The sequence below is a fragment of the Staurois parvus genome, unplaced genomic scaffold (assembly GCF_062004578.1).
Source record: "Staurois parvus isolate SC_StPar_1 unplaced genomic scaffold, SC_StPar_1.0 ptg000845l, whole genome shotgun sequence".
In the NCBI taxonomy this organism is placed as follows: domain Eukaryota; kingdom Metazoa; phylum Chordata; class Amphibia; order Anura; family Ranidae; genus Staurois; species Staurois parvus.
The window spans coordinates 2,179,538-2,205,194 of record NW_028318641.1 but is presented as its reverse complement, the minus strand read 5'-3'; the positions used below and the strand labels follow the sequence as shown (position 1 = coordinate 2,205,194).

The following is a 25,657-nucleotide window of genomic DNA, read 5'->3' as shown; positions in this document are numbered from 1 at the left end:
GTATGATTCTTTCCGATTTTTTTGTGCTGAAAGCGGTACCATTTTTTTTTGCATGAAAATATGTAGTTTTTTATTGTAGGCTGAAATTTTTAGGAATAACTCACTGAAATCTTTCCGAACAAGAGTCTAGTAAATATCCCGGGTATGATAAAACTTAAAACACGAAATCATAAATTATAATTTAATAAATAATCATAAAAAATAATAATATAATAATAAATTTAATTCAATAATATAATCAAACCAAAAACACTGAAATCTGAAATACAGAGGCAAATTCGCACATCGCTGAGCAAAGTCGCAAAATCGTTTTCAGTGTCTGATGACGAATTTCCCCACAAATCATTATCAGTCAATTCTGCAAGTGGTTCTGATTTACTATCGCTGTTCTAAAACCGCTTTTGACGTAAAGGGACGCTTTTTGGACGCCATGGACTTTTCTAAGTTTCCCGGCAGAAAGAATGTTAAAAATGCAGGCAGGGCGCTGGACAAAGCAGTGGGGACAAAATGTATGTGAAATGCATTGAAACAGCAATGACAGCAAAAATGACATTTTTTAAAAATGTCAAATTTGCCGCCGGTTCCGGCCCCCGTACGTCCCGACGTCGCAGGGACCGGAACACAGAAGCCGGATGCCGGCATCGGCCGGAGGAAATGGCCGGGGACGCTGCAGGGGACACATCGAGGGAGCGAAGGACAAGGTAAGTGCTGCAGGGACCCCCAGAGTAACGCCGCATGGTAAGCCCGAGTGTAGCTCGGGGTTACTGCTCTTGGTATTGAAATTTTACCCCGAGCTACACTCGGGAACACCGCCAAGGAGGTTAATTTTATATATCCTCCTTTATTTTATTGTGATTATTCGAAGCGCAGCAGCTTTGTGTTTTATATGTTTATGTATTGTTGCCCGCAATACTGTGGTGGCTGCTTTTTTGTATTAATTTATGTGTGTCCGTTATATAATATAGCACGGAAGTGTCAAATTATTAATGCAAAAACAAAGACGGACATAAAATGTATAATAACACATAGCAACCGGCTTCACCTATCACTAGTTCAGAAAACTCTCAACTGCCGAGCTGTTGTCGGAGACTGCACTGAACACACTGCACTAAATAAATCATTTATTTGCTGAAATGATATCAGAAAAAGTTTAGATGCCATGTCATATTTTCAGGAGTTTCAAGTTGAAGGTTCACTATCCAATTCCACGTGGCACTAAACCCGGCCATGAATCAAAAGGGCAGACGTGGTCATTGGAGAGGACAGGAATATTTTGGGTCTATTCTCTTATGTTGGTGTAAAAATAGTTGTAGGATTTATAGGTTAGGTGTTTGTTTATTTGTGGTACGGATGACATCATACTGTCGCCAATCTGAAAGACATTCCATATAGCGGCTCCACATTTATGAAGTTTGCAGACAGCTGTCATGGAATTTAAACAGCGTGGCCGTCAACATTTATGTGTGCTGTAGATCTATGGAGGGAACATTAATAGGACATGAATAGGAGCACGCCGATGTGGTCTGCAACATGATACATCAATGCTATACTGCAGGCTCATAGGCATGCTTCATTATTACAGGTTGTTAAATAGATTATCAATGGCATCTCGCCATTTAACCACTTCAAGTCCGGACACTTTTACCCCCTTCCTGCCCAGGTCAATTTTCAGCTTTCAGCGCTATCACACTTTGAATGACAATTGCGCGGTCGTGCAACACTGTACCCATATGAATTTTTGAGCATTTTTTGAGACAGATAAAACTTTATTTTGGTGGTATTTATTCACCACTGGGATTTTTATTTTTTTTGCTATATAAATAAAAAAGTCAAAAAATTTGAAAAAAGTGTTTTCTTATAAAATTTTGCAAATAAATAATCTTTCTTCATAAATCTTGGCCAAAATGTATTCAGTTATCTTTTTAGTAAAAAACAAATAACGCAAAATGAGTTTATAACCAAAAATTATATTTTTCAAAAACATTTTTTTTACATTTTTATACTATTAATGTTCTTTTTTTAACATACTGTCACCCCAGCAGTACAGTGTCACCACAGTTACACTGTACTACTTGTGGGAGGGGGGTGATGAAGATTTTTTTTTTTTTTTACACCGATTGCTTTTACACCCATAAAGACTGTAAAAGCAATCATTTCTCCTTCTCTCTGACTGCATTCTTGCAGCCATTGAGAAATACTGTGCAAGCTGTGATTGGTCACAGCTTGTCACATGGTACAAGGCTGTTGTGAATAGCCCTGTACCATGTGAACTCTGTGATCATTCACAAATTTCACTAGTAGTAAGCAATGATGTCAGAAGTGATATCTTGCTTACTACTATTCATGTGATCACTGATTGGCCAATCAGGGATCACATGAATCGAGACCTCACACAGAGGTCCTGTACAGAGATCAGTGTTCCGGAGGACACAGCGGGCACCGGATTGCGGTGCCGTACTCTCCTAGGGAGCGCGCACAAGCAGGGAAGCGGGGAATGTAGCAAACTTGCTCATCAGAGTTGGAAGCGGAGCTCTCCTTTTGCTTTTAGTGGAAATTCCTCAGCCCTCATTCTCTACCCCCCTCCAGTCCTGAGAGGCAAACGTTATCTCCTGACAGATGGGGTGGATCAGCCAAGTTAAGCATCCCTAGTCTGGTGCAACAGTTTGCCGAAGTGTAACTTTCTCCCCCATCGTAATCAAGATAAGATAGCTTCTCTCCCGGACTTGAAAGAGAATTGAACATTCCTCAGGTCAACTGTATGTTTCATATCATGGGGTATGAACCTGTAGTTGAATTCAGAGTTTCCCACTGACCACTCCCAAAATGTGTAGTCAGAGCCCCCCTCCCGTTGAGAGGGACTTTTAAGAAGAGACAAGCTAGTTTTGTACATACAGATCTCCCAGCTAACATCGAAGGAGGAGATAAAGAATCGTCCTGCTCTGCAACCTGGATCTGCTAGCGCAGGCATAAGGCAAGTAACTTAACCCTGTAATTTCCTTCCTAATTATCTCTTTGCTGTGTCTTTATATACATATATATATATTTTTGTGACATCTCTTTGTAAATATTTTATTGCACCTGTTTGACTCTTTTAGTAATAAATCTTTCTTTCTGAAAGTTTTAAACTGTTTTTAAGCGCTTACCTGCAATTCACGAATTCCTGCCTTTTGAAGAGAAGCTACTGTGTTTGTTTACTCCCTGCCCAATTGACCATATTGGACAGGTGACTTTTCAATCATTATAGTGTATTTCTGACAGAGTCCATCTTCTCTGTACATTTCAAGACGGTGGTGGCAGTGTGAAGGGTTAGTTGCGTAATTAACCCGACCCAGTAACAAGCGCATTCAGGCTGCAGGCACCGATTGTAGCCCATTAGCTTTAGATCGGCCGGTCCTTCGGTCACAAGTTTGGTGAGAAGGTCTGGGGTCTGACGCCGCGGGCGGGACGTATTACCATTAGCCGCGGTCGTGCGATTGTTGGTGGCGGCGACCGCGGATCCGTGACAGGGAGGACGTTTATAAATGGCCACCCACCCCTGCACTGCTCCCATAAAGCCGTTTATATACGTCTGGATCGTGGTGCCGCGCGCTCCCAGGCTGTAAATGAAGGCACCATTTATAAAATGGCAACCCACTCCTGCACTGCTCCCGTCCGACCATTTATGTACATGGGCCGAACGGGAAGTGGTTAAAAAAAGGTTGTTCACTAAACTTCAATTCATGTACAGTATGACGGAGACTTGTATAACGAAATCATAATCTAATAAGAATACTTAATGTAAAATATAATCTAATAAAATCTACTACAATATAACAGAGATACAGTATAATGTATAACAGAGACTTAATCGTTTCACTGCATGCTTCTGCCGGCGATACAGCCAATCACAGACAGAGCGCGATCTTTAATGGTTAGCTGGGATTCACAAGAGAAGCTATTGAACACAAAAAAAAAAAAAAAACACAACTCATATTTGCCGCATTTTACCGAGTTTACCTGCGTTCGAGCGTTTTTACAGCTGAAAAAAAAAAAAATATTCTATAAACCTACTAGTTATGTTTTTTTTCCCCTAGCCAAAAAACGCTGATTAAAGCCTATGTGTGCACGGACACACAGGAGAACATGCTGGCGAGTTTTTGGCGCTTTTTTCTACAGCCAGTAAACCGCAGCTGTAAAAACATGAGGCCTAGAACCAATTCAATGGGTGACTGTGGACAGATCACATAAACGAAGCAGATCTTAATAAATGACACCTCCACTTTATACATACCATGTTCATGACAGTAAGAATGAATCTCTGTGTGGCGTCTGCCCCATGGTATTGCACCATATCAGAGTCTGCCACCACCAGAGTCTCCACCGTATGTTCCTCTGTAAGTCGGATGGCATTCCTCCGCTCCCGCCAATCACCACCGCCATCCCTCTTGCTTGTCTTCTTTTTTCCACCTAGAAATGGAAAACGGAAAATTAGTTCCTGCGGCAAATATTAAAGCTATGACAGATTACACAGCGACAGGCAACCAGTCAGAAGAACTGAATGGGAAGGGAGTACTGCGATAGACCACCAATGCACCCTCAAAGAAAATCAAGATCCTCTTGTAATTCTTGCAAGTGCATGCAATATGACACTGTTGGAGCTGAAAACAGGAAAACATTTTTGCATTTTGGTAGCCAGGGCACGTGCTTGCATTATCCGCATAGTTTAAAGCGGTAATAAACTAACAAAAAAAAAAAAAAAGAATATACTGCAGCTTACCCAGTTCTTAGATGTGTGATGGCTACATTAGTTTTCCTTTCATTTCACCTGGTGATTCGGCCAGCAAGTCTGTTTTTCAAATTTCCTTTAGCAGACTAGGCTGTCCAGCCAAAGTAGTAGTTAGATGGCTGAGACCAACCATTTACTAACAGGGGTGCTTACAACGGTCAGTTTTTAATGTAAAACTTTTATCCCAAAAGAAAAAAAAACAAAAAACAAACTGTAAGGCTATATTTTTACTCTTTGTATATTCTTTTCCATCTTTAGAAAGTTCCAACATCTTGTTACGCAGGTCTTTTGACAGTTCTTTTCTGCTCCCCATGGCTCAGTATCTAGCCTGCTCAGTGCATCCACATAAGAGCTAACAAACTATTTATTTATTTCAGGTACTTATATAGCACCGTCAATTTACGCCGCGCTTTACATATATATTGTACATTCACATCAGTCCCTAACCCTCAAGGGGCGTACAGTCTAAGGTCCCTAACTCACATTCATACATACACATACTAGGGCCAATTTAGACAGGAGCCAATTCATCTATCAGCATGTCTTTGTAGTGTGGGAGGAAACCGGAGCACCTGAAGGAAACCCACACAGGCACAGGGAGAACATGCAAACCCCAGGCAGGTGGTGCCGTGGTTGGGGTTCAAACCAACAAACCTAGTACTGCCAGGCAGAAGTGCTAACCACTTAGCCAACTATTTATGCACAGACACTTTCAAAAAGCCACAGATGTGGGAAATTAACCTTTAATTGCCATTGTAACCCGTGTGTGTCACCTTGTGTGTCTGTACCAAGGCCAAACATTCCAGGGGAGGGAAACTTTTGATCCGGGCCATTTGGGTGATTTCTGATATCATTATGATTTAAAAAGAAGCCAAACAACTATGTGATAATAAATGTCTTCATATGATCATCATCCTTCAATAAGACAGTTTTTTGGCATGTTCAGTCATATTTCCAATATAAATGCCAAAAAATGTCACGATTTCTGCCAGGGGATGAAAACATTTGAGCAGGTCTTTATAACGTGATTACTTTTATCAATTTACAACATGCAAAGTGAGCAAACATTAGAAACATGTAAATCACATCAATAATTGGAGTGACTACACTTTGGCTTCAAACCAGCATCAATTCTTACATTTGTACAAAGACAGACTATGTTGAGGAGAGTAGACGAAGTGGTTGGCCAAGGAAACTTAATGCAGCAGAAGACAGACACACCATGCTTACCTCCCTTCAAAAATCAGATGTCCAGCAGTGCCATCAGCACAGGCATCCAGGTACTCCCATCTACTGTCTGGGGAAGTCTGGCCACAAGTGGTCTTCTTGGAAGAATTGCAGCTAAAAAGCCAAACCTCAGACATGGATCAAGGCTAAGTGACTCAACTATGCACAAAAACAAAGGAATTGGGGTGCAGAAAATGGCAGCAGGTGCTCTGGGCTGAGTCAAAAATGTGAAATATTTGGCTGTAGCAAGAGGCATTATTTTTGGGAAGGGTTGGCGCATGGTACAATAATGAGCGTCTGCAGGCAACTGTGAAGCATGGTGGAAGTTCCTTGCAAGTTTGGGGCTGCATTTCTGCAAATGGAGTTGGAGATTTTGGTCAGGATCAATGGAGACCTCAATGCTGAGAAATACAGACAGATACTTATCCATCATGCCATACCCTCAGGGAGGCGTGTGATTGGCCCCATATTTACTCTGCAGCAAGACAATGACCCCAAACATACAGCCAATGGCTTTAAGATCTATCTTCAGTGTAAAGAAGAACAAGGAGTCCTGGAAGTGATGGTTTGGCCCCCACAGAGCCCTGATCTTAGTGTCATGGAGTCTGTCTGGGATTACAGGAAGTGACAGAAGGATTTGAGGCAGCCGACATCTACAGAAGATCTGTGGTTAGTTCTCCAGGATGTCTGGAACAACCTACCTGCCGAGTTCCTTCAAAAACTGTGTGCAAGTCAACCTAGAAGGCGGCAAATGGCGGTCACACCAGAGATTGATTTTACTTGGATTTCTCTTCTGTTCATTTATATTCTTTTGCCTAAATCTTTTGCACAGTACTTCGTATCACATACTTTATACACTAAATATACCACTACTTTTATTGTAATATGGAAAACTATTGCATGTATCTATATTTTATAATAACCCCCCTTAAAGAAAATACTTTTTCCATATTACAAATACCAGTGACAGAATCTTAAAAAAAAAAAAAAAAAAAGTTTAGTGAATAAATAGAAAAAAAATTCTATTATATCATAATATACAGTATTTTAAATATTGTTTTTCTATTTATATACTAAACTTTTTTTTATTTTTAAGATTCTGTCACTGGTATTGCTGGAATATATGAGAAATTATGTGTTTATTTTTGTTTTAATTTTGTCATATAAAAGGTATTTCCTAATATGAGAGTAATGTTTTTTTTCTATTTATACACTAAACTTTTTTTTAGACTCTGTTTCACTGTAAGCACACTGCTTTGTATGGCTGTGCTATGCAGAGCCATACAAAGCAACGTGCAGGAGCTGACAGGGGAGAGATCTGTGTTGTTTACATACAGGTCTCTCCCCCGTTGGTGATACACTGGCGGCCAGGCCCAGTGATCGACAGGTGAGGTCGCACACACGCCCCTTAGTCGGAAATGCTAAATCACACACACATACATACATACATACATACATACACACACACACTCACAGTATCTCACAGAAGCGAGTACACCCCTTACATTTTTGTAAATGTTTTATTCTATCTTTTCATGTGACAACACTGAAATAACTCAACATTCAGCCATTAATGTCTAAACCGCTGGCAACAAAAGTGAGTCCACCCCTAAGTGCAAATGTCCAAATTCTTCCCAATTAACCATTTTCCCTCCCCGGTGTCATGTGACTTGTTAACCATTAGCCGCCCAGCCAATGGCCGTTTGGCGGCTTGAAATGTGCTCCTGTATTCCGGGTGCACGCCACTTGGCGTGCTCCCGCACATGCGCGGTTTGCGCGGTTGCAGAGCGATGCAGCAGTGCGATCTGTCACCGCCCGTGCACCTCGGACACGGCCGATGACAGATCCGAGTACCGGCTCCCGTTGCCGGTACCATGTGACCTGCTGTGACCAATCACAGCAGGTCACATGACAGTTGTATACAATGGATGGCTTCATTCATGATGCCATCCATTGTATAGTAGTGCCTAGCTGTGAATGGTCACAGCTAATCACATGCACATGTCATGTGATTAGCTGTGACCAAATCACAGCTAAGCACAAAAAAAAAAAAAAAAAAAAAAAAAGCTGAATGAATCGATTTCATTCAGGTAAATGCTTGCTTATAGCAAAGTAATTCTTTGCTATAAGCAAATTGTGTAAAAAAAAAAAAAAAATACTGATCACTTCCCCAAAGTAGTACAGTGTTACTATGGTAACATTGTACTATTTTGGTCATAGTAAAATATGAAAAAAAATCTTAAAAAAATAAAAAAAAAGTAATAAAAAATTAAATATAATAAAAAAAAATAAAAAAAAATATATATATATATATTTTTTTCATACTGTCACCAGTCAGTGTCGCTGTTCACCGCCATGCCAGTTATATGATGACGCTGTACTGCACTGGTGACAGTATGTAAAAAAAAAAATAGTGAAAATAATTTGTTTAATTTTTTCATTTTCCGAAAAATTATGACAAAAAAAATACAACTTCAAAAAACTCGCCATGCCTCTTATGAAGTACGTCGGACTGTCTACTCTGCAAAAAGGGGTAATTTGGGGGATATCTGTACTGTTCTGACATTTGGGGGATATCTGTACTGTTCTGACATTTGGGGGATATCTGTACTGTTCTGACATTTGGGGGGATATCTGTACTGTCCTGACATTTGGGGGATATCTGTACTGTTCTGACATTCTTGGACCTCAAGATATTAGATTGGCTGTCAGTACTTCAGGATTGATCAATATTCAGATCTATACCATAGTTTGTGAACTCTATAACTTTCCTACAAACTAAATAATACATCCTAATTTGGGTTATTTTCACCAAAGACATGTAGCAGAATACATCTCGGCCTAAATTTATGAAGAACAATTATTTATTTGTAAACTTTTATAACAGAAACAAAGAAAAATGTGTTTTTTTTTCAAAATTTTTGGTCTTTTTTTGTTAATTTAGCAAAAAATAAAAACCCCAGCGGTGATTAAATACCACCAAAAGAAAGCTCTAGTTGTGTGAAGAAAATGATAAAATTTTAGTTTGGGTACAATGTTGTATGACCGCGCAATTGTCATTCAAAGTGTGAGAGCGCTGAAACCTGAAAAACGGCCTGGGCAGGAAGGTGTAAAATTGCACGGTATTGAAACGGTTAATGATACAAGGTCTCAAGTGTGAATGGGGAGAAGGTGTGTTAAATTTGGTGTTATCACTCTCTCATACTGGTCACTGGATGTTCAACATGGTACCTCATGGCAAAGAACTCTCTGAGGATCTGAAAAAGAGAATTGTTGCTCTATATAAAGATGGCCTAGGCTATAAGAAGATTGATAAGACCCTGAAACTGAGCTGCAGCACGGTGGCCAAGACCATACAGCGGTTTATCAGGACAGGTTCCACTCAGAACAGGCCTCACCATGGTTGACCAAAGAAGTTGAGTGCATGTGCTCAGTGTCATATCCAGAGGTTGTCTTTGGGAAATAGACGTATGAGTGCTGCCAACATTGCTGCAGAGGTTGAAGGGGTCAGCCTGTCAGTGCTCAGACCATACGCCGCACCCTGCATCAAATTGGTCTGCATGGCTGTCGTCCAAGAAGGAAGCCTCTTCTAAAGATGATGCACAAGAAATCCCACAAACAGTTTACTGAAGACAAGCAGACTAAGGACACGGATTACTGGAACCATGTCCTGTGGTCCGATGACACCAAGATAAACGAATTTGGTTCAGATGGTGTCCTCCAGGTGAGGAGTACAAAGACAAGTGTGTCTTGCCTACAGTCAAGCATGGTGGTGGGAGTGTCATGGTCTGGGGCTGCATGAGTGCTGCTGGCACTGGGGAGCTACAGTTCATTGAGGGAACCATGAATGCCAACATGTACATACTGAAGCAGAGCATGATCCCCTCCCTTCAGAGACTGGGCCGCAGGGCAGTATTCCACACGATAACGACCCCAAACACACCTCCAAGATGACCACTGCCTTGCTAAAGAAGCTGAGGGTGAAGGGGATGGACTGGCCAAGCATGTCTCCAGACCTAAACCCTATTGAGCATCTGTGGGGCATCTTCAAATGGAGGATGGAGGAGTGCAAGGTCTCTAACATCCACCAGCTCCATGTTGTCATGATGGAGTGGAAGAGGACTTCAGTGGAAACCTGTGAAGCTCTGGTGAACTCCATGCCCAAGAGGGTTAAGGCAGTGCTGGAAAATAATGGTGGCCACACAAAATATTGACACTTTGGGACCAATTTGGACATTGTCACTTAGGGGTGGACTCACTTTTGTTGCCAGCAGTTTAGACATTAATGGCTGTGTGTTGAGTTAATTTGAGGGAACAGCAAATTTACATGTTATACAAGCTGTACACTGACTACGTCACATTGTAGCAAAGTGTCATTTCTTCAGTGTTGTCAAATGAAAAGATAGAATATAATATTTTCAAAAATGTAAGGGGTGGACTCACTTCTGTGAGTATATACAGGTGAAACTCAAAAAATTAGAATATCGTGCAAAAGTTCATTTATTTCAGTAATGTAACTTAAAAGGTGAAACTAATATATGAGATAGACTCATTACATGCAAAGCAAGATAGTTCAAGCCGTGATTTGTCATCATTGTGATGATTATGGCTTACAGCTCATGAAAACCCCAAATCCACAATCTCAGAAAATGAGAATATTACATGCAATCAATAAAACAAGGATTGTACATAGAACAATATCGGACCTCTGAAAAGTAGAAGCATGCATATGTACTCAGTACTTGGTTTGGGCCCCTTTTGCAGCAATTACTGCCTCAATGCGGAGTGGCATGGAAGCTATCAGCCTGTGGCACTGCTGAGGTGTTATGGAAGACCAGGATGCTTCAATAGCGGCCTTCAGCTCTTCTGCATTGTTCAGTTTCGTGTCTCTCATAGATTCTCTATGGGGTTTAGGTCAGGCGAGTTTGCTGGCCAATCAAGCACAGTAATCCCACAGTCATTGAACCGGGTTTTGGTGCTTTTGGCAGTGTGGGAGGTGCCAAGTCCTGCTGGAAAATGAAGTCAGCATCCCCATAAAGCTCGTCTGCGGAAGGAAGCATGAAGTGCTCCAAAATCTCCTGGGATTATAACAAAGTGGAAGCATCTGGGAACAATAGCAAGTCAGCCACCAAGTGATAGACCACGTAAAATGACAGAGCAGGGTCAGCGCATGCTGAAGCGTACAGTGTGCAGAAGTCCCCAACTGTTTGCAGAGTCAATAGCTAAAGACCTCCGAACTTGGTGTGGCCTTCAGACAAGCACAACAACAGTGTGTAGAGAGCTTCACGGAATGGGTTTCCATGGCTGAGCAGCCTTACATCACCAAGTGCATTGCAAAGCGTCAGTTGCCGTGGTTGGGCTTGGGCTTGGCCCCTTAGCTCCAGTAAAGGGAACTCTTAAGGCGTCCGCATACCAAGACATTTTGGACAATTTCACGCTCCAAAGCCCATGCAAGAAAAAGCCTGCCCAGAATTTGCCAGGGCCCATGCTGAAAAAGAAGAAGACTACTGGGACTCTGTACTCTGGAGTGATGAGACCAAGGTAAATGTTTTTGGAACTGATGGCTTCAAAACTGTATGGCGTCACAAAGATGAGTACAAAGAAAAATGCATGGTGCCTACAGTGAAACATGATGGTGGCTGTGTCCTTCTGTAGGGCTGCATGATTGCTGCTGGTGTCGGGAAGCTGCATTTTATTGATATCATGAATTCACAGATGTACTGCTCTATGTTAAAAGAGAAGATGCTACCATCACTCTTTTGCCCTTGGTCATTGTGCGCTTTTCCAACACGACAGTGATCCAAAACAAACATCTAAGGCCACTGTTGCATTTCTGAAGAACGGGGTGACAGTGATTCAGTGGCCAAGTATGTCACCTGATCTGAACCCAATCGAACACCTATGGGGAATTCTGAAGAAACAAGTTGAGCATCACTCTCCATCCAGCATCCAGGCTCTAAAGAGGTCGTTCTTGAAGAATGGAAAAAGATCGATATTGCAATATGTCACCAAATTGTTAATTCCATGCGTAGAAGACTTGGTGCTGTCCTTACAAATCATGGAGGTCATACAAAATATTAGATGGAGTAGTTTTTGTTGCGGGGTGGATTCAATTTTGCATCAACTAATTTGAGTAAAACTGAAGATTTTGTAATCTAAGTTATATTATTAACCTTACTTTGATGTAATGAGCCAAACAAATGTTCTATAAAACTCAAGTTTTGTCAAAATGTTGGAAAATGTTCTTGTGTTCATTGAGATATTGATTAAAATATTCCTTTTTCAAAGGGGTGTACTCATTTATGCTGATCTATATCTCTCTCTCTGTGTTCGTAACCTTCTGAATGCGGAGCTTAGCTGTAGGCCGTTACCTGCTGCTGAAACATAACATAACATCACCGCCGAGGTTTAGGAACTCACACTTATGTCTGTCTGCATCAGTCTCGGTTCAGGAAAGGATCCATTTTATACTAATGAGCCAAAGCTGGAAAATATGTGTTACGGGAGCTCCATGGTAATACATCCATCAGCAGAGCTGCTCTACTTCAGCAGTCACTGTAATGAAAATTCCAGTTTTGTTTTCTCACATTTTCATGTGTTGGCAACCAGTTTTCCACAAAGGATGGAATCTACACAATGACAATGGACAATGTTTCAGTAACACTCCATGCAACCAGGTGTTTGGGAGATGTATGTTGGGAAGGCAAAGCGCCATGATGACAGCTTGTACCTAGATTCAGGGTGCTACACCAATCCTGGTGAAGTGGATCCAACAACTATCAGTTACATCTTGCACTTCACAGCCGTTTGTAAGAAGGTTGCCTACTTGTAGCTAGGTAGCGCTGTGTATGTCTTTTTATTGCTGTTCCTATTTTGCAGGTTTTTGGTCCGGCCTCCCGGTTCTATGTTATTAAAAAAATCAACATGGGAGCCCCCATTGGAGCGGTTTTTTATTGGTCTAATTTTGTGCTGCTTGGGAAAAAGACACCAACTCATCAGGACACCCTCATCACGGATGTTGCCAATATGGACTTTATTTTACAGTGCAGGTATGCTGGGGCAGCCAAGCCTGAGTTAAGGACTAGATTAACGTAAAAACTGTCATTCTGCCATCTGCAATGACTACGATGTTCAGTAAGTGTTGAAACGTTATAATGTTTGGTCTGAAGTTATTCAAGGGGTGTATGAAGGTAACTAGCACTCTACACAGTCTGCAGCTTGGGTCTGTTAACCGACATTGGGGCATGAATTGGTATATCTAAAAGGAAATCAGACTGCTTTCTATACACAAAGGTAAAAAACCTTCTGTGTGTAACAGCCCCCCCCCCCCCCCCAACACTTACCTGAGACTCATCCCGATCCAGCGATGTCCACAAGAGCCTCTGTTCCCCAGGGACTCTCAATCCTGATTGGCTGAGGCAGCTTCAGGAGCCACTGGCTTCCAGCTGCATTAGGAGAAGGAGGGGCAGGGCCGAGCTGCAGCTCTGTGTGTGAATGGACATGTAGCGCAGCGTCTCAGGAGTGCGTCTGCTTGGGTGCCTCAATAGCAAGCTGCTTGCTATGGGTGCACCCGACAGGAAGGAGGGGCCAGGAGTGCCGGCGGTGGACCTTAGATGGAGGAAGATCCAGGCTGCTCTGTGAAAAACCATTTCACAGAGCAGGTAAGGATGACATGTTTGTTAAACCAATGACATAAGTATCACTTTAATTTGCACAGCTTGCAGACAATTACTTTCATAAATCTAAAGCCTCGTACACACAATGACAATCGGATGAATGATAATCCTTTATTTTTTTTTTGCATACTAGTCTCATACCAAAAATGAAGAGGTTACTAAAGTTACGAAAATTCTCATATCATAGAATACAACTTGGATAGTGATGTTAAGTATTGTATTGTAATGTATTCTTTCATTTCTCAGCATGCACAGTATTGGTCTTCCAATTTGTTCTGCCGAATACTATACCGATTCAACAAAAATCGTTAATTCTGGTATCATACGAGAAAAATGTTCCTGTTTGTCCCGTAGGGTAAATTTTGCACGAACTGTTCTCTGGCTCTTGAAAGGTGTGTACCAACGATCAGATTGAATGAGCACTCAGAAAGCGATATTTTTTGTCCGATTTTCTGATCGTGTGTACTAGACATAAGGTACTGTCAAAGGAAAGGCACTTCATGAACAGGAGTTGTTCGACAGCTCATAGTGTCCTGTCGCATCAGCTGATCGTTCTACCCGCGTGAAGGGGAAAGCCTCTCTCTGCTGGCTTTTTGCCATCATGTCTACCTGGAGGACCTCAGGGTACCAGAATGTTGGGTCCGGTGCTCTATACACCCATTGTATGTTCAGCATGAGCCCCAACCACCTAGTGCACATTATTCACTTAGAGGTTCAGTACTGCCCATTAAAAGGATAGGCAGTGCCAATTCTGCCATTACCAGGCCAGATGCCTTGCAACCAGGGATGCCCAGTACTATACTCCAAGAACTGGAGAGGAAGGGATGCCTGTCCTTATGCTTCATGGGACCAATGGAACAGAAACATCTCTATAAAAGATGGTCAGCATGCAGAAGCTTGGTCCACACTAATGAAATGCGATTTTCATGCGATTTCCGGTGTGACTACGTAGTGCAACTCTGATCCGAGTTTACTAACAGAAGTCCCATCAGCATTAGATAAGAACCAACTCCTATGTGACTTTGATGAGATCAATGCTTTCTTTTTTTTTTTTCGCCCTCACCACTCCTCCTAGGTCATCCTTACTGCACTGTGGGTTGCCACGCATTTAGGTACGCGCAGATGTGAATGCATGACAATGCAAGTGCAATGGCACGTTTTTAAAACGCAAGGCCGGGCACACTTTTCTGCGCATTTAGAAACATAGATGTGAATGCAGCCTAACTGTTCAAGAGGAACTTCAGCCTTTCCCCAACTCCTCCCCATTTTTTTCCCCTTCTTACCTTTTACGGTCTTCTGTACAGTAAGGTTACTTACCAAGCTAGAGGATCCACCACTGAGCTGCTGGGGTCCTCTTCTCTGCAGGCACTGCACAGGTCCGGCGCCGCCATATTTCCTGTGACAGCTGCCGGCTCATCCGGATGCAGGCACTGCTAGGCCCGCCCTCCTCACTGAATGGGACTGCACATCATGCTTCCTAGGAGGCACCGGGGGTCCTGTGTCACTCGCCTAGGCAAACTCTGGAAGTTGGGGGGAAGCCCGAGTCTTAAGCCAAAAAAAAACCGCAGTAAGTAAACAAACAAAATAACCTGATATCAACGCTGCGGAGGGGAGGGGGCAGATGGAGAGCAGGAGAGTGCCGCCGGAGAGTGAAGGTCCACTTTAATGACACCCCAATCTCAGTTAGCAGACGTGTTTTGAGACACACAAAAAACATGATACAAACACGCCACAGTGCGCACTGAAAAAAATGCACAACACTCCAAAATAAAAAAGGTTCGAGTCACTTTGGGAAATTTATCATGTGAAACGCGTAAAAAAGTGGGCGGGGATGTGGGTTTCCACTTCACTCAGGTGTGAATGGAATGCCTGGGGAGGAGAGTTTTTTTTTTTTTTTTTTTTAGACAGCAAGACTGACCTGGGTGGAGGGGTGAGGGTCAAAGAAAAACAAACACTGATCTCATCAAAGTCGCATAGAAATTGATTATCTAATGCTGACTTCGGTTACTTAATATGGAAGACTATGTTGCACCAAGGTAGTGCTGGAACCTTTTCCAAAATAGCACCGTGCTGAGTCACATTGATTAGGACAGGCACCATTGAAAACAATATGATTCCCATTGTCATGTGATTCTGTAGGACTCAAGTGTGAACCGGAGCTCCATAACAATAGCCATGACCAATGGTGGCCATTTAATTTTTTTTTTTTGGCAGCAAAATCAAATTTTAATAGGCTATTTTCTCTCCAGGTCAGATGTTCTTCATTTATGATGATTACAGTAAATAAGTAATCATTTCCTTTGATTGTCGCCTCCATCTAGTGGCCAGAATGTGATGTTTTACTGACTCACATTGTGAATGAACATCCAACCCCTGGAGAGAAAAAAAAAAAAAAAATAGCTTAGCACACGATTTTGCCCCATTCACACAGAGTGAATGCACATGCACTTTCACTGTGTGAATTCTTTACAAATTAAGCCCTTATTCTGTATTTAGCAAGTCATACGGATTTACAAAATAAAAAGCAAAAAATTATAATCACTCAATATGGCGTCTCCTTAATTGTTGCAAATGCAAAATGTTCATCTTTGGCTGAAGTGTACATATTCTGCTCCTTCCTTAGCCACTTGACCTCAAGAAGGTTTGGAATTTTTTTGCTAATCAGCACTGTGATAATTTAACTGCCAATTGCGCAGTCATGCAACGCTGTACCCAAATGAAATTTATATAATTTTTTTTCCACACAAATAGAGCTTTCTTCTAGTGGTTACCTCTGCGATCAAGCCCCAGTGGGCGGGGCAAAACACATCATAGGATGTGGCTGGAGCTGCGGCTGGGGCCATCCTATATACTGAACTCCCTGAGCTGGTCTAAGTGCCGCCCATTTCTCCACTACATAGATGTCACTAGAATCATGCACAGACAGGGGCGGACTGACCATTTGGACACTCGGGCACTGCCCGAGGGCCCGGGGTCAGTAGGGGGCCCCGTGAGATGCCCCTGGTAGCTTTTTTATAGGCTTTTTTGAGTTTGGGCAAGGACACAGGGGCCCCATGATCCCCTATTGCCCGAGGGCCCCATGAGTTGTCAGTCTGCCCCTGCGCACAGATGCTGCTCCCTCTTCCTATACCGACAGGGCAATCTCTTCTTGTTCTCTAGCTTGGAGTGGTGCCACAAACCCTTTCACACAGTTTCCTTCTGGTGGTATTTGATCACCAATGGCTTTTTATTATTAATATATAAAACGAAAAGAGACTGGCAATTAAGAGCTGATGTCCAAGACCACCACTGCCTTGCTAAAGAAGCTGAGGGTAAAGGTGAAGGACTGGCCAAGCATGTCTCCAGACCTAAACCCTATTGAGCATCTGTGGGGCTTCCTCAAATGGAAGGTGGAGGAGTGCAAGGTCTCTAACATCCACCAGCTCCGTGATGTCATCATGGAGTGGGAGAGGACTCCAGTGCCAGCCTGTGAAGCTCTGGGTCCTCCATGTCCAAGAGGGTTAAGGCAGTGCTGGAAAATAATGGTGGCCACACAAAATATTGACACTTTGGGCCCAGTTTGGACCTTGTCACTTAGGGGTGGACTCACTTTTGTTGCCAGCGGTTTAGACATTAATGGCTCTGTGTTGAGTTATTTTGAGGGGACAGCAAATGTACATGTTATACAAGCTGTAAAAATGTATCAAGACTTTTTTTTTTTCCCGCAGGGAAGAGATACAGGAACTCCACCATTCTAAGTTGCTTCTGGTCTCTGCCCCCCTATGCCCCTATGAGCACGGTCTCTGTTTTACCCACCTCCCAGTACTGCTGGTCTTAGAGAATACAGAGGCAAGTATCATTTTGTGGTGCTACGTAATTTAACAAGAAAAACAGTCAAATAAATCCCCCCACAGCCAACAGCAATGCCCACCCTCCCCCCCAAAGCAACCATAGATTTTCCCAGCTTCAATGGACCACCACAACAAAATACCACTCCAGCAATAATAGACCCCCATCAGCAACAATAGACCCCCCAGAAGGCAGCATCTCTCCAGCACCCAGCAACAACAGACCCCTCCTGCAGCAGTAGGTCTTTCTAGCAACAACTGACCCTCCCCCCCACCAGCAACAATAGATACTCCGCCAGCAACAAATACCCCCCCATTAATAATAAATCACCATGCAAACATGGATTTTCTCCAGTGACAATAGACCCCCAGCAGCCAGCATCAACAGATCTTCCAGCACACCCCAGCACCCCTTGCCAATAAATACATTCAGAGCTGGAGGTGCGTTCCCGCTGGAAAAAAGCCCTGATCAGCTGTATATTCCTATTCGGTATGGAAATGGCTTCCACTATTACAGAATGCACATTTACCATTTTTCAGAGAATACAAAGTTGGAATTGTCTATATTCCTCTGCTGTTCAAACATTCAGTTACAGTAAGACTGGCTCATGTTGTGTTGCTGGAAATGATAATTCCCACGAGCAAGTATTAACACCTCTTTAAAAACCAGACACAGCTCACTGGCCAGACTCTCAATCAGGGGCTGGACTGGAAAAGAAGCAATCTCACCACCCAGGAAAGGCTGTGTATAGAAGGAGTGCGATTACAGTTTAAGGACTTATATTGTAGGCTAGCAGAAAGATTCCTGCCTTGTTAAAGAAAAAAAATGCTACTAAAAAGCACATAACATGAATAAAGGGCAATTTCAAAAAAATGCAACAATGCAAAAACACACACACACTACTGTTCATGGGGTTCATAAGCCTCTACAGCCAGGAAAATGTGGAAAAACTTAAAAATACAGTATATGTGTGGCCATTCTCTCTTACTCCAAGATTATCATAGCCAAAAGAAAAAAAAAGAAAAAAAGAAATGTACTATGAGCATGCTCTCTACGTTCATGAAGAGTAATGTAAATGAGGTCTACAAATTACCTACTCCTCTATCTTTAAGGCTTGGTTCACATCTGTGCGGGTGGTGCCACACCACCGTGCAGCCGCACCATCCGCACATAGGAATGTGGACCCACGGGTGGGTGCCATTAGTTCTAATGGCACGCCGCCTGCATTGGAAAATGCAACCATACTGGGAACCGAGGTTCCTGTGCGGGCTGTGTTTTCAGAAGAAGTGCAGGGACTTCATCCCTACATGTCACGTGGCATGGGAATCCATTTAAATGAATGGGCTCTCATACCTGCATGGCTGCATATATGTAAACCAGGGGTAAGGGTAACGGTACTTTCATGAGAAAAAAAGAAATAAAAATGTATGTATGTATACATACAGGTGAAACTCGAAAAATTAGAATATCTTGCAAAAGTTCATTTATTTCAGTAATGCAACTTAAAAGGTGAAACTAATATATGAGATGAACTATCTTGCTTTGCATGTAATGAGTCTAAGCCGTGATTTGTCATAATTGTGATGATTATGGCTTACAGCTCATGAAAACCCAAAATCCACAATCTCAGAAAATGAGAATATTCCATGCAATCAATAAAACAAGGATTGTACATAGAACAATATCGGACCTCTGAAAAGTAGAAGCATGCATATGTACTCAGTACTTGGTTTGGGCCCCTTTTGCAGCAATTACTGCCTCAATGCGGCGTGGCATGAAAGCTATCAGCCTGTGGCACTGCTGAGGTGTTATGGAAGACCAGGAAGCGGCCTTCAGCTCTTCTGCATTGTTCGGTCTCACGTCTCTCATCTTTCTCTTGGCAATGCCCCATAGATTCTCTATGGGGTTCAGGTCAGTCGAGTTTGCTGGCCAATCAAGCACAGTAATCCCACGGTCATTGAACCAGGATTTGGTGCTTTTGGCAGTGTGGGCAGGTGCCAAGTCCTGCTGGAAAATGAAGTCAGCATCCCCATAAAGCTCGTCTGCGGAAGGAAGCATGAAGTGCTCCAAAATCTCCTGGTAGACGGCTGCGTTGACCCTGGACTTAATGAAGCACAGTGGACCAACACCAGCAGATGACATGGCTCCCCAAATCAACACAGACTGTGGAAACTTCACACTGGACTTCAAGCATCTTGCAGTGTGTGCCTCTCCATTCTTCCTCCATACTCTGGGTCCTTGAGCCTCTCCATTCTTCCTCCATACTCAGGGGCCTTGGTTTCCAAATGAGATGCAAAAGTTGCTCTCATCAGAAAAGAGGACTTTGGACCACTGAGCAACAGACCAGGTCTGTTTTTCTTTAGCCCAGGTAAGACGCTTCTGACGTTGTTTGTTGTTCAGGAGCGGCTTGACAAGAGGAATATGACATTTGAAGCCCATTACCAGGATCCGGCTGTGTGTGGTGGCTCTTGATGCACTGACTCCAGCCTCAGTCCACTCTTTGTGAAAGTCCCCAACACTTTTGAATGGCCTTTTCCTGACAATCCTCTCCAGGCTGCGGTCATCCCTGCTGTGCTGCTTGTGCCCCTTTTTCTTCCACACTTTTCCCTTCCACATAACTTTCTATTAATGTGCTTTGATACAGCACTTTGGGAACATCCAACTTCTTTTGCAATTACCTTCTGAGGCTTTCCCTCCTTATGGAGGGTGTCAATGATGGTGTCAGGTCAGCAGTCTTTCCCATGATTGTGATTCCTACTGAACCAGACAGAGACCATTTAAAGGCTCAGGAACCCTTTGCAGGTATTATGGCTTAATTAGCCGATTAGAGTGGGACACTTTGAGCCGAGAATATTGCACCTTTTCACAATATTCTCATTTTCTGAGATTGTGGATTTGGGGTTTTCATGAGCTGTAAGCCATAATCATCACAATGATGACAAATCACGGCTTGAACTATCTTGCTTTGCATGTAATGAGTCTATCTCGTATATTAGTTTCACCTTTTAAGTTGCATTACTGAAATAAATGAACTTGTGCACAATATTCAAATTTTTTGAGTTTCACCTGTGTGTATATATACAGTGGGGCAAAAAATTATTTAGTCAGCCACCAATTGTGCAAGTTCTCCCACTTAAAAAGATGAGAGAGGCCTGCAATTGGCATCATAGGTAGACCTCAACTATGAGAGACAAAATGAGAAAAAAACTCCAGACAATCACATTGGCTGATTTGGAAAGAATTTATTTGCAAATTATGGTAGAAAATAAGTATTTGGTCATTATCAAAAGTTCATCTCAATACTTTGACCTCTGTCATTGCCAACAAAGGATATATAACAAACGTTTCCTGTAAGTCTTCACAAGGTTGGCACACACTGTTGCTGGTATATTGGCCCATCCTCCATGCAGATCTCCTCTAGAGCAGTGGTGTTTTGGGGCTGTCGCTGGGCAACATGGACCTTCAACTCCCTCCAAAGGTTTTCTATGGGGTTGAGATCTGGAGACTGGCTAGGCCACTCTAGGACCTTGAAATGCTTCTGACGAAGCCACTCCTTTGTTGCCCGGGCGGTATGTTTGGGATCATTGTCATGTTGGAAGACTCAATCCTATGCATTGAGTAAAAAGGCTGTTTCATCTGATCTTCTCTGATCCTTCCCTTCTACTGTCCCCAGTCCATCTGCTAATAGTACAGAGCCTTGGGGGAAAGCAGCACATGCTCAGTTTGGTGTGTATTGCTAGAGGTTTTTTTTTTGCTTTGGGAGAGTAATTGTGATCAACAGGGCAAATCAGCACTGTCCAGACAGAGGGTCAGAAGTCATGCAGCCCCATAGAACAGTCGGGCGAGAACGAAAACTCCTCCTACAAGCTTTAACCAGTGTTCTGCTGGACACTGATAGATGTCACAAGACTGCTATATACTGCTGATGAGAAAAGTTATTTAGCAGTTTATATTCACTAAAGTAATTGCATTTCCAAGTTGTGTGCACTGAGGGAGGCGTGTGTATGTGTGTGTGTGCGTGTGTCTGTCTTCACCAGCATACATATACTCTCACCTTAAATCCTGACCTAATATCAGGTCTTATGCGCTTGCCCCATAAACTGGGGTCTCCTGTGCCATGGTTGCTGTGCCTTTCTCCACCTTGCTGATATTATCAACCCACCTCCATATTCACACAATAAATGGGGGTAATTCACTAAAAAAATACAACATTCAGTGCTCTCCGTATAAAAAAAAACCCTCGATTTTTATTTAAAAATATTATACTCAACTTAATGTGTGCTTCAACACTGGTGCACATCAGTATCCAGACATATAACCAAGAAAACCTCCAACAAAACGGCCAACCGGTTTAGTGGCGTGACATCACTGGCTCCTCCCAACACATTGTGTCACTAGATCACGCGACTTCATCAGTTGAAGTGACTGTGCAGAAGTGACGAATGACGGCTACACTGCGGCCGGCTAGTTCTGGGAGGGCGTCATATGACAACCTCCCAGAACACGCTCTCCTGCGCACCCCCAGGGGTGCGCACCCGGCAATCTCTGTGATCACCTGTGGCCTATGGACACAGCTGATCACGTGATGTGGTAAAAGGCCAATCACAGCGGCCTTTTACCACGTGATCAGCCGTGTCCAATGACATGCTGATCACCGGGAAATGCAATTGCCGATTCTTGGCTGCACTTTTCTCATGCTGTCAGAGCGTGAGGAAAGTACTGCCGAGAACCAACAGTTGTCAGAGCGGGGATCGGCACCGATCATCAGGGCACTGATAATTAGTGCCCTGATGATCGGTGTCCAGCAGCGCCACACACCAGTTCCGCTCACCTGTGCCCAGCAGTGCCGCCCACTAGCTTCGCCCACCTGTGCTCTGCAGTGCACCCACCTGTGCCCAGAAGTGCCATCCACCTGTGCCTACCAGTGCCACCCACCTGTGCCCACCAGTGCCACCCACCTGTGCCCATCAATGCAGCCCAGCAGTGCTGCCACCAGTCAGTGCCCAGCGGTTGTGCCAGTCAGTGCCCAGCAGTTGCGCCAGTCAGTGCCCAGCAGTTGCGCCAGTCAGTGCCCAGCAGTTGCGCCAGTCAGTGCCCAGCAGTTGCGCCAGTCAGTGCCACCTATCAGTGCTGTCTATCAGTAACCATCATCAGTGCCACCTATCCGTGACACCTCATTAGTGCTACCTATCAATGCCGCCTATCTGTGCCACCTCATTAGTGCTGCCTATCAGTGCTGCCTATCAGTGCCCATCAGTGCTGCCTATCAGTGCTGCCTCATCAACGCACATCAGTGAAGGAGAAAAATTACCTATTTGAAAAATATTATAATAGAAACAAAGAAACTTTTTTTTCAAATTTTTTGCACACTTTTTGTTTATAGCGCAAAAAGTAAAGTGCCCAGCAGCGATTAAATACCACCAAAAGAAAGCTCTATTTGTATAAAAAAAATTATAAAAATTTCATATGGGTACAATCTTGTATGACCGCGCAATTGTCAATCAAAGTGCGACAGCGCTGGAAGCTGAAAATTGGCCTGGTAAGCAAGGGGGTATACAGTAAGTGCCTGGTAGGCAAGGGGTTAAACATTCATATCATGGAGGGATGGACGCCCCTCACCTTTGTGACTAAACCCCGGTGGGCAGGTGGAAAAGCGTAAGTGCGTGGCCAGTATGGCGGCTGAGGCCATTTCTTAACATTGGACTCCTGGGGCCGGTTGAGCAGCGTCCATCCTTTCACTTGTATTGGCTGATACTGGAGTCGCTCGGAATCATGCTCCCCTATTCTCACTTGCCGATGGGGTGATCCTTTTCCTTCCATCCATAACTTGGAGTGGCGCCATAAGGTATACTTTTCACTATATTCATATCATTGAAATACACTCGCTTTTGATCAAACCGATTATGCTCAGAGCTTAATGGGCCTTTCCAGATGGATTAAACATTTCCTAATAATATCCACTATGAGCATCTTTTCTTCCCTTAAAAGAGAAGTTGGGTTTTAGAAAAAAAAAAAAAATTCTACTTACCTAGGTGGATGCTGCATCCTTCCAAGGACCCCTCACCTGGGTGGATGCTGCATCCTTCCAAGGACCCCTCACCTGGGTGGATGCGGCATCCTTCCAAGGACCCCTCACCTGGGTGGATGCTGCATCCTTCCAAGGACCCCTCACCTAAGTAAATGCTAGATCCTTCCAAGGACCCCTCACCTAGGAGGATGCTGCATCCTTCCAAGGACCCCTCACCTAAGTAAATGCTAGATCCTTCCAAGGCCCTCTCACTTAAGTGGATGCTGCATCCTTCAAAGGACCCCTCACCTAGGTGGATGCTGCATCCTTCAAAAGGACCCCTCACCTAGATAAATGCTAGATCCTTCAAAGGACCCCTCACCTAGGTGGATGCTGCATCTTTCAAAGGACCCCTCACCTAGGTGGATGCTGCATTCTTCTAAGGACCCCTCACCTCAGTGGATGTTGCATCCTTCAAAAGGACCCCTCACCTAGGTAAATGCTGCATCTTTCAAAGGACCCCTCACCTAGGTGGATGCTGCATCCTTCCAAGGACCCCTCACCTAGGTGGATGCTAGATCATTCCAAGGACCCCTGCCACTTCTAAGAATGAGAACTGAGCGATTAAAACTGCTGATCGCCCAGTTCTCAGTCTTCACTGAGAGAGCCAGTGACTGACAGTCTGTCTCTCTCTCTCTGCCCGTCGGCTGTGGAGGGGGTGGGAGTGGCTAGTTCAGTTTCTCAGGCATCTGGGTGGATCCTGATTGTAAAGTCGAGAGCTTTCCCGAGCCTGGACCAACTGAGTGACATCAGCCAACGGTGAGCTTTAGCATGTTGTCAGCTGAAACGTGTTGGAGTGCGGAACGAACTTCAGTCATGTGACCTACATGAGAAGTACAGCCAAAGCAGCTTTGGCCATACTTCTTTAATAAAGCTTGGACAAAGCTCTCTGCCTCTACATACAGAGAAATGATGCTCCACGTTTACCATGGTGCCTAGATCTTACCTTGCCAGTCTCAGTCAGTCATCCCAATGTCCAAATTGTGGACAAGACTCTCTTCCCCTTTACCCTGTCATGCACAGGTTTTTGGCATCTTGGACTTGAATGGAGCCAAAATTACAGCAGGTAGTAGACATGTGCAGAACAAAAAAAAAATGGTTTTGTTTCATTAATAATTTAGATTTTAAAACATTTAGTTAATTTTGTTTAATTCGTTTTCAGAATTCGTTTAGTTTATTCATTTTCGAATGCAATTTGAATTTTCCAAATTTGGCTGAATTGAATTCAATTTGACCAAATCGAAAAAGTATTGAATTCAAATTAATTCTATTCAAAAGAGTGTTATAAACTATTTTATTTTATTGTTTTTTTTCTATTCTAATCCATTCTATTCGAATTCAAATTTATTCTATTCAAATTTTGGAGGACGGTTATTTTCTATTTTATTCCACTGTTTTTTTATTCTATTCTTTTATTTTCTATTCTAATCTATTCATTTTTATTCTATTTCTTTCTATTCTTTTACTTACTATTCTGTTTTACTCTATTCTATTCTTTTAGATTTTCGGAAGGTGTCTAAATTCCATTATATTCTATGTAATTTATTTTCTATTTTATTCTATTCTTTTCAATTCCAAATTTGAATTTCAGAAGGTGACTATAGTCTGTTTTATTCTATTCCATTTCTTTTCTACTCTATTTTATTCCTTTCTATTCTTTTTCTATCATTTCATTTTCTATCCCCTTCTATTGTCTATCCCCTTCTACTTCTTTATTTTTCTAGTCTATTTTATTATTTTTATTATTTCAGATTCATATAAATTAGTTACTATTGTAATGTCTAGCAGGCAGTATGAAACTTACTACCGCATAAACAGAAGAAAAAAAACTTATCAGTGAGAAAGCAGCCTCCTATGCAGGTGCGATGGTGTGAATGTTTTTGGTGTGTCGTATTTAGGGCAGTCTATTCATTTTAATGGCTTCGACACGTGCGAAAATCTCACCAAAAAAAGTGCTTTTATTTTTTCCTTGTTACCACGCGTTTTGGCGCAAAATTTTTTTTGGGTGTCATTAAGCGTTATTGGCAATGTTGTGCACCTGTAAAGGGCTGCATGTTTTGTTTTTTTTTGTTTTTTAGCACTGTGGTTACACAC

At 42.9% G+C, this 25,657-nt stretch overlaps 1 protein-coding gene across 2 annotated transcripts in view; it reads right to left on the bottom strand.

Moving 5' to 3' along the window:
- ADAMTS17 (ADAM metallopeptidase with thrombospondin type 1 motif 17) overlaps nucleotides 1-25,657 on the bottom strand; it is a 508,325-nt gene that overhangs the window by 395,596 nt on the left and 87,072 nt on the right. For both annotated transcript variants that reach the window (XM_089655532.1, XM_089655533.1), the window contains exon 4: nucleotides 4,271-4,446. In XM_089655532.1, coding sequence (XP_089511658.1) covers nucleotides 4,271-4,446 — 176 coding nt within the window. The remainder of the gene's footprint in view (nucleotides 1-4,270; nucleotides 4,447-25,657) is intronic.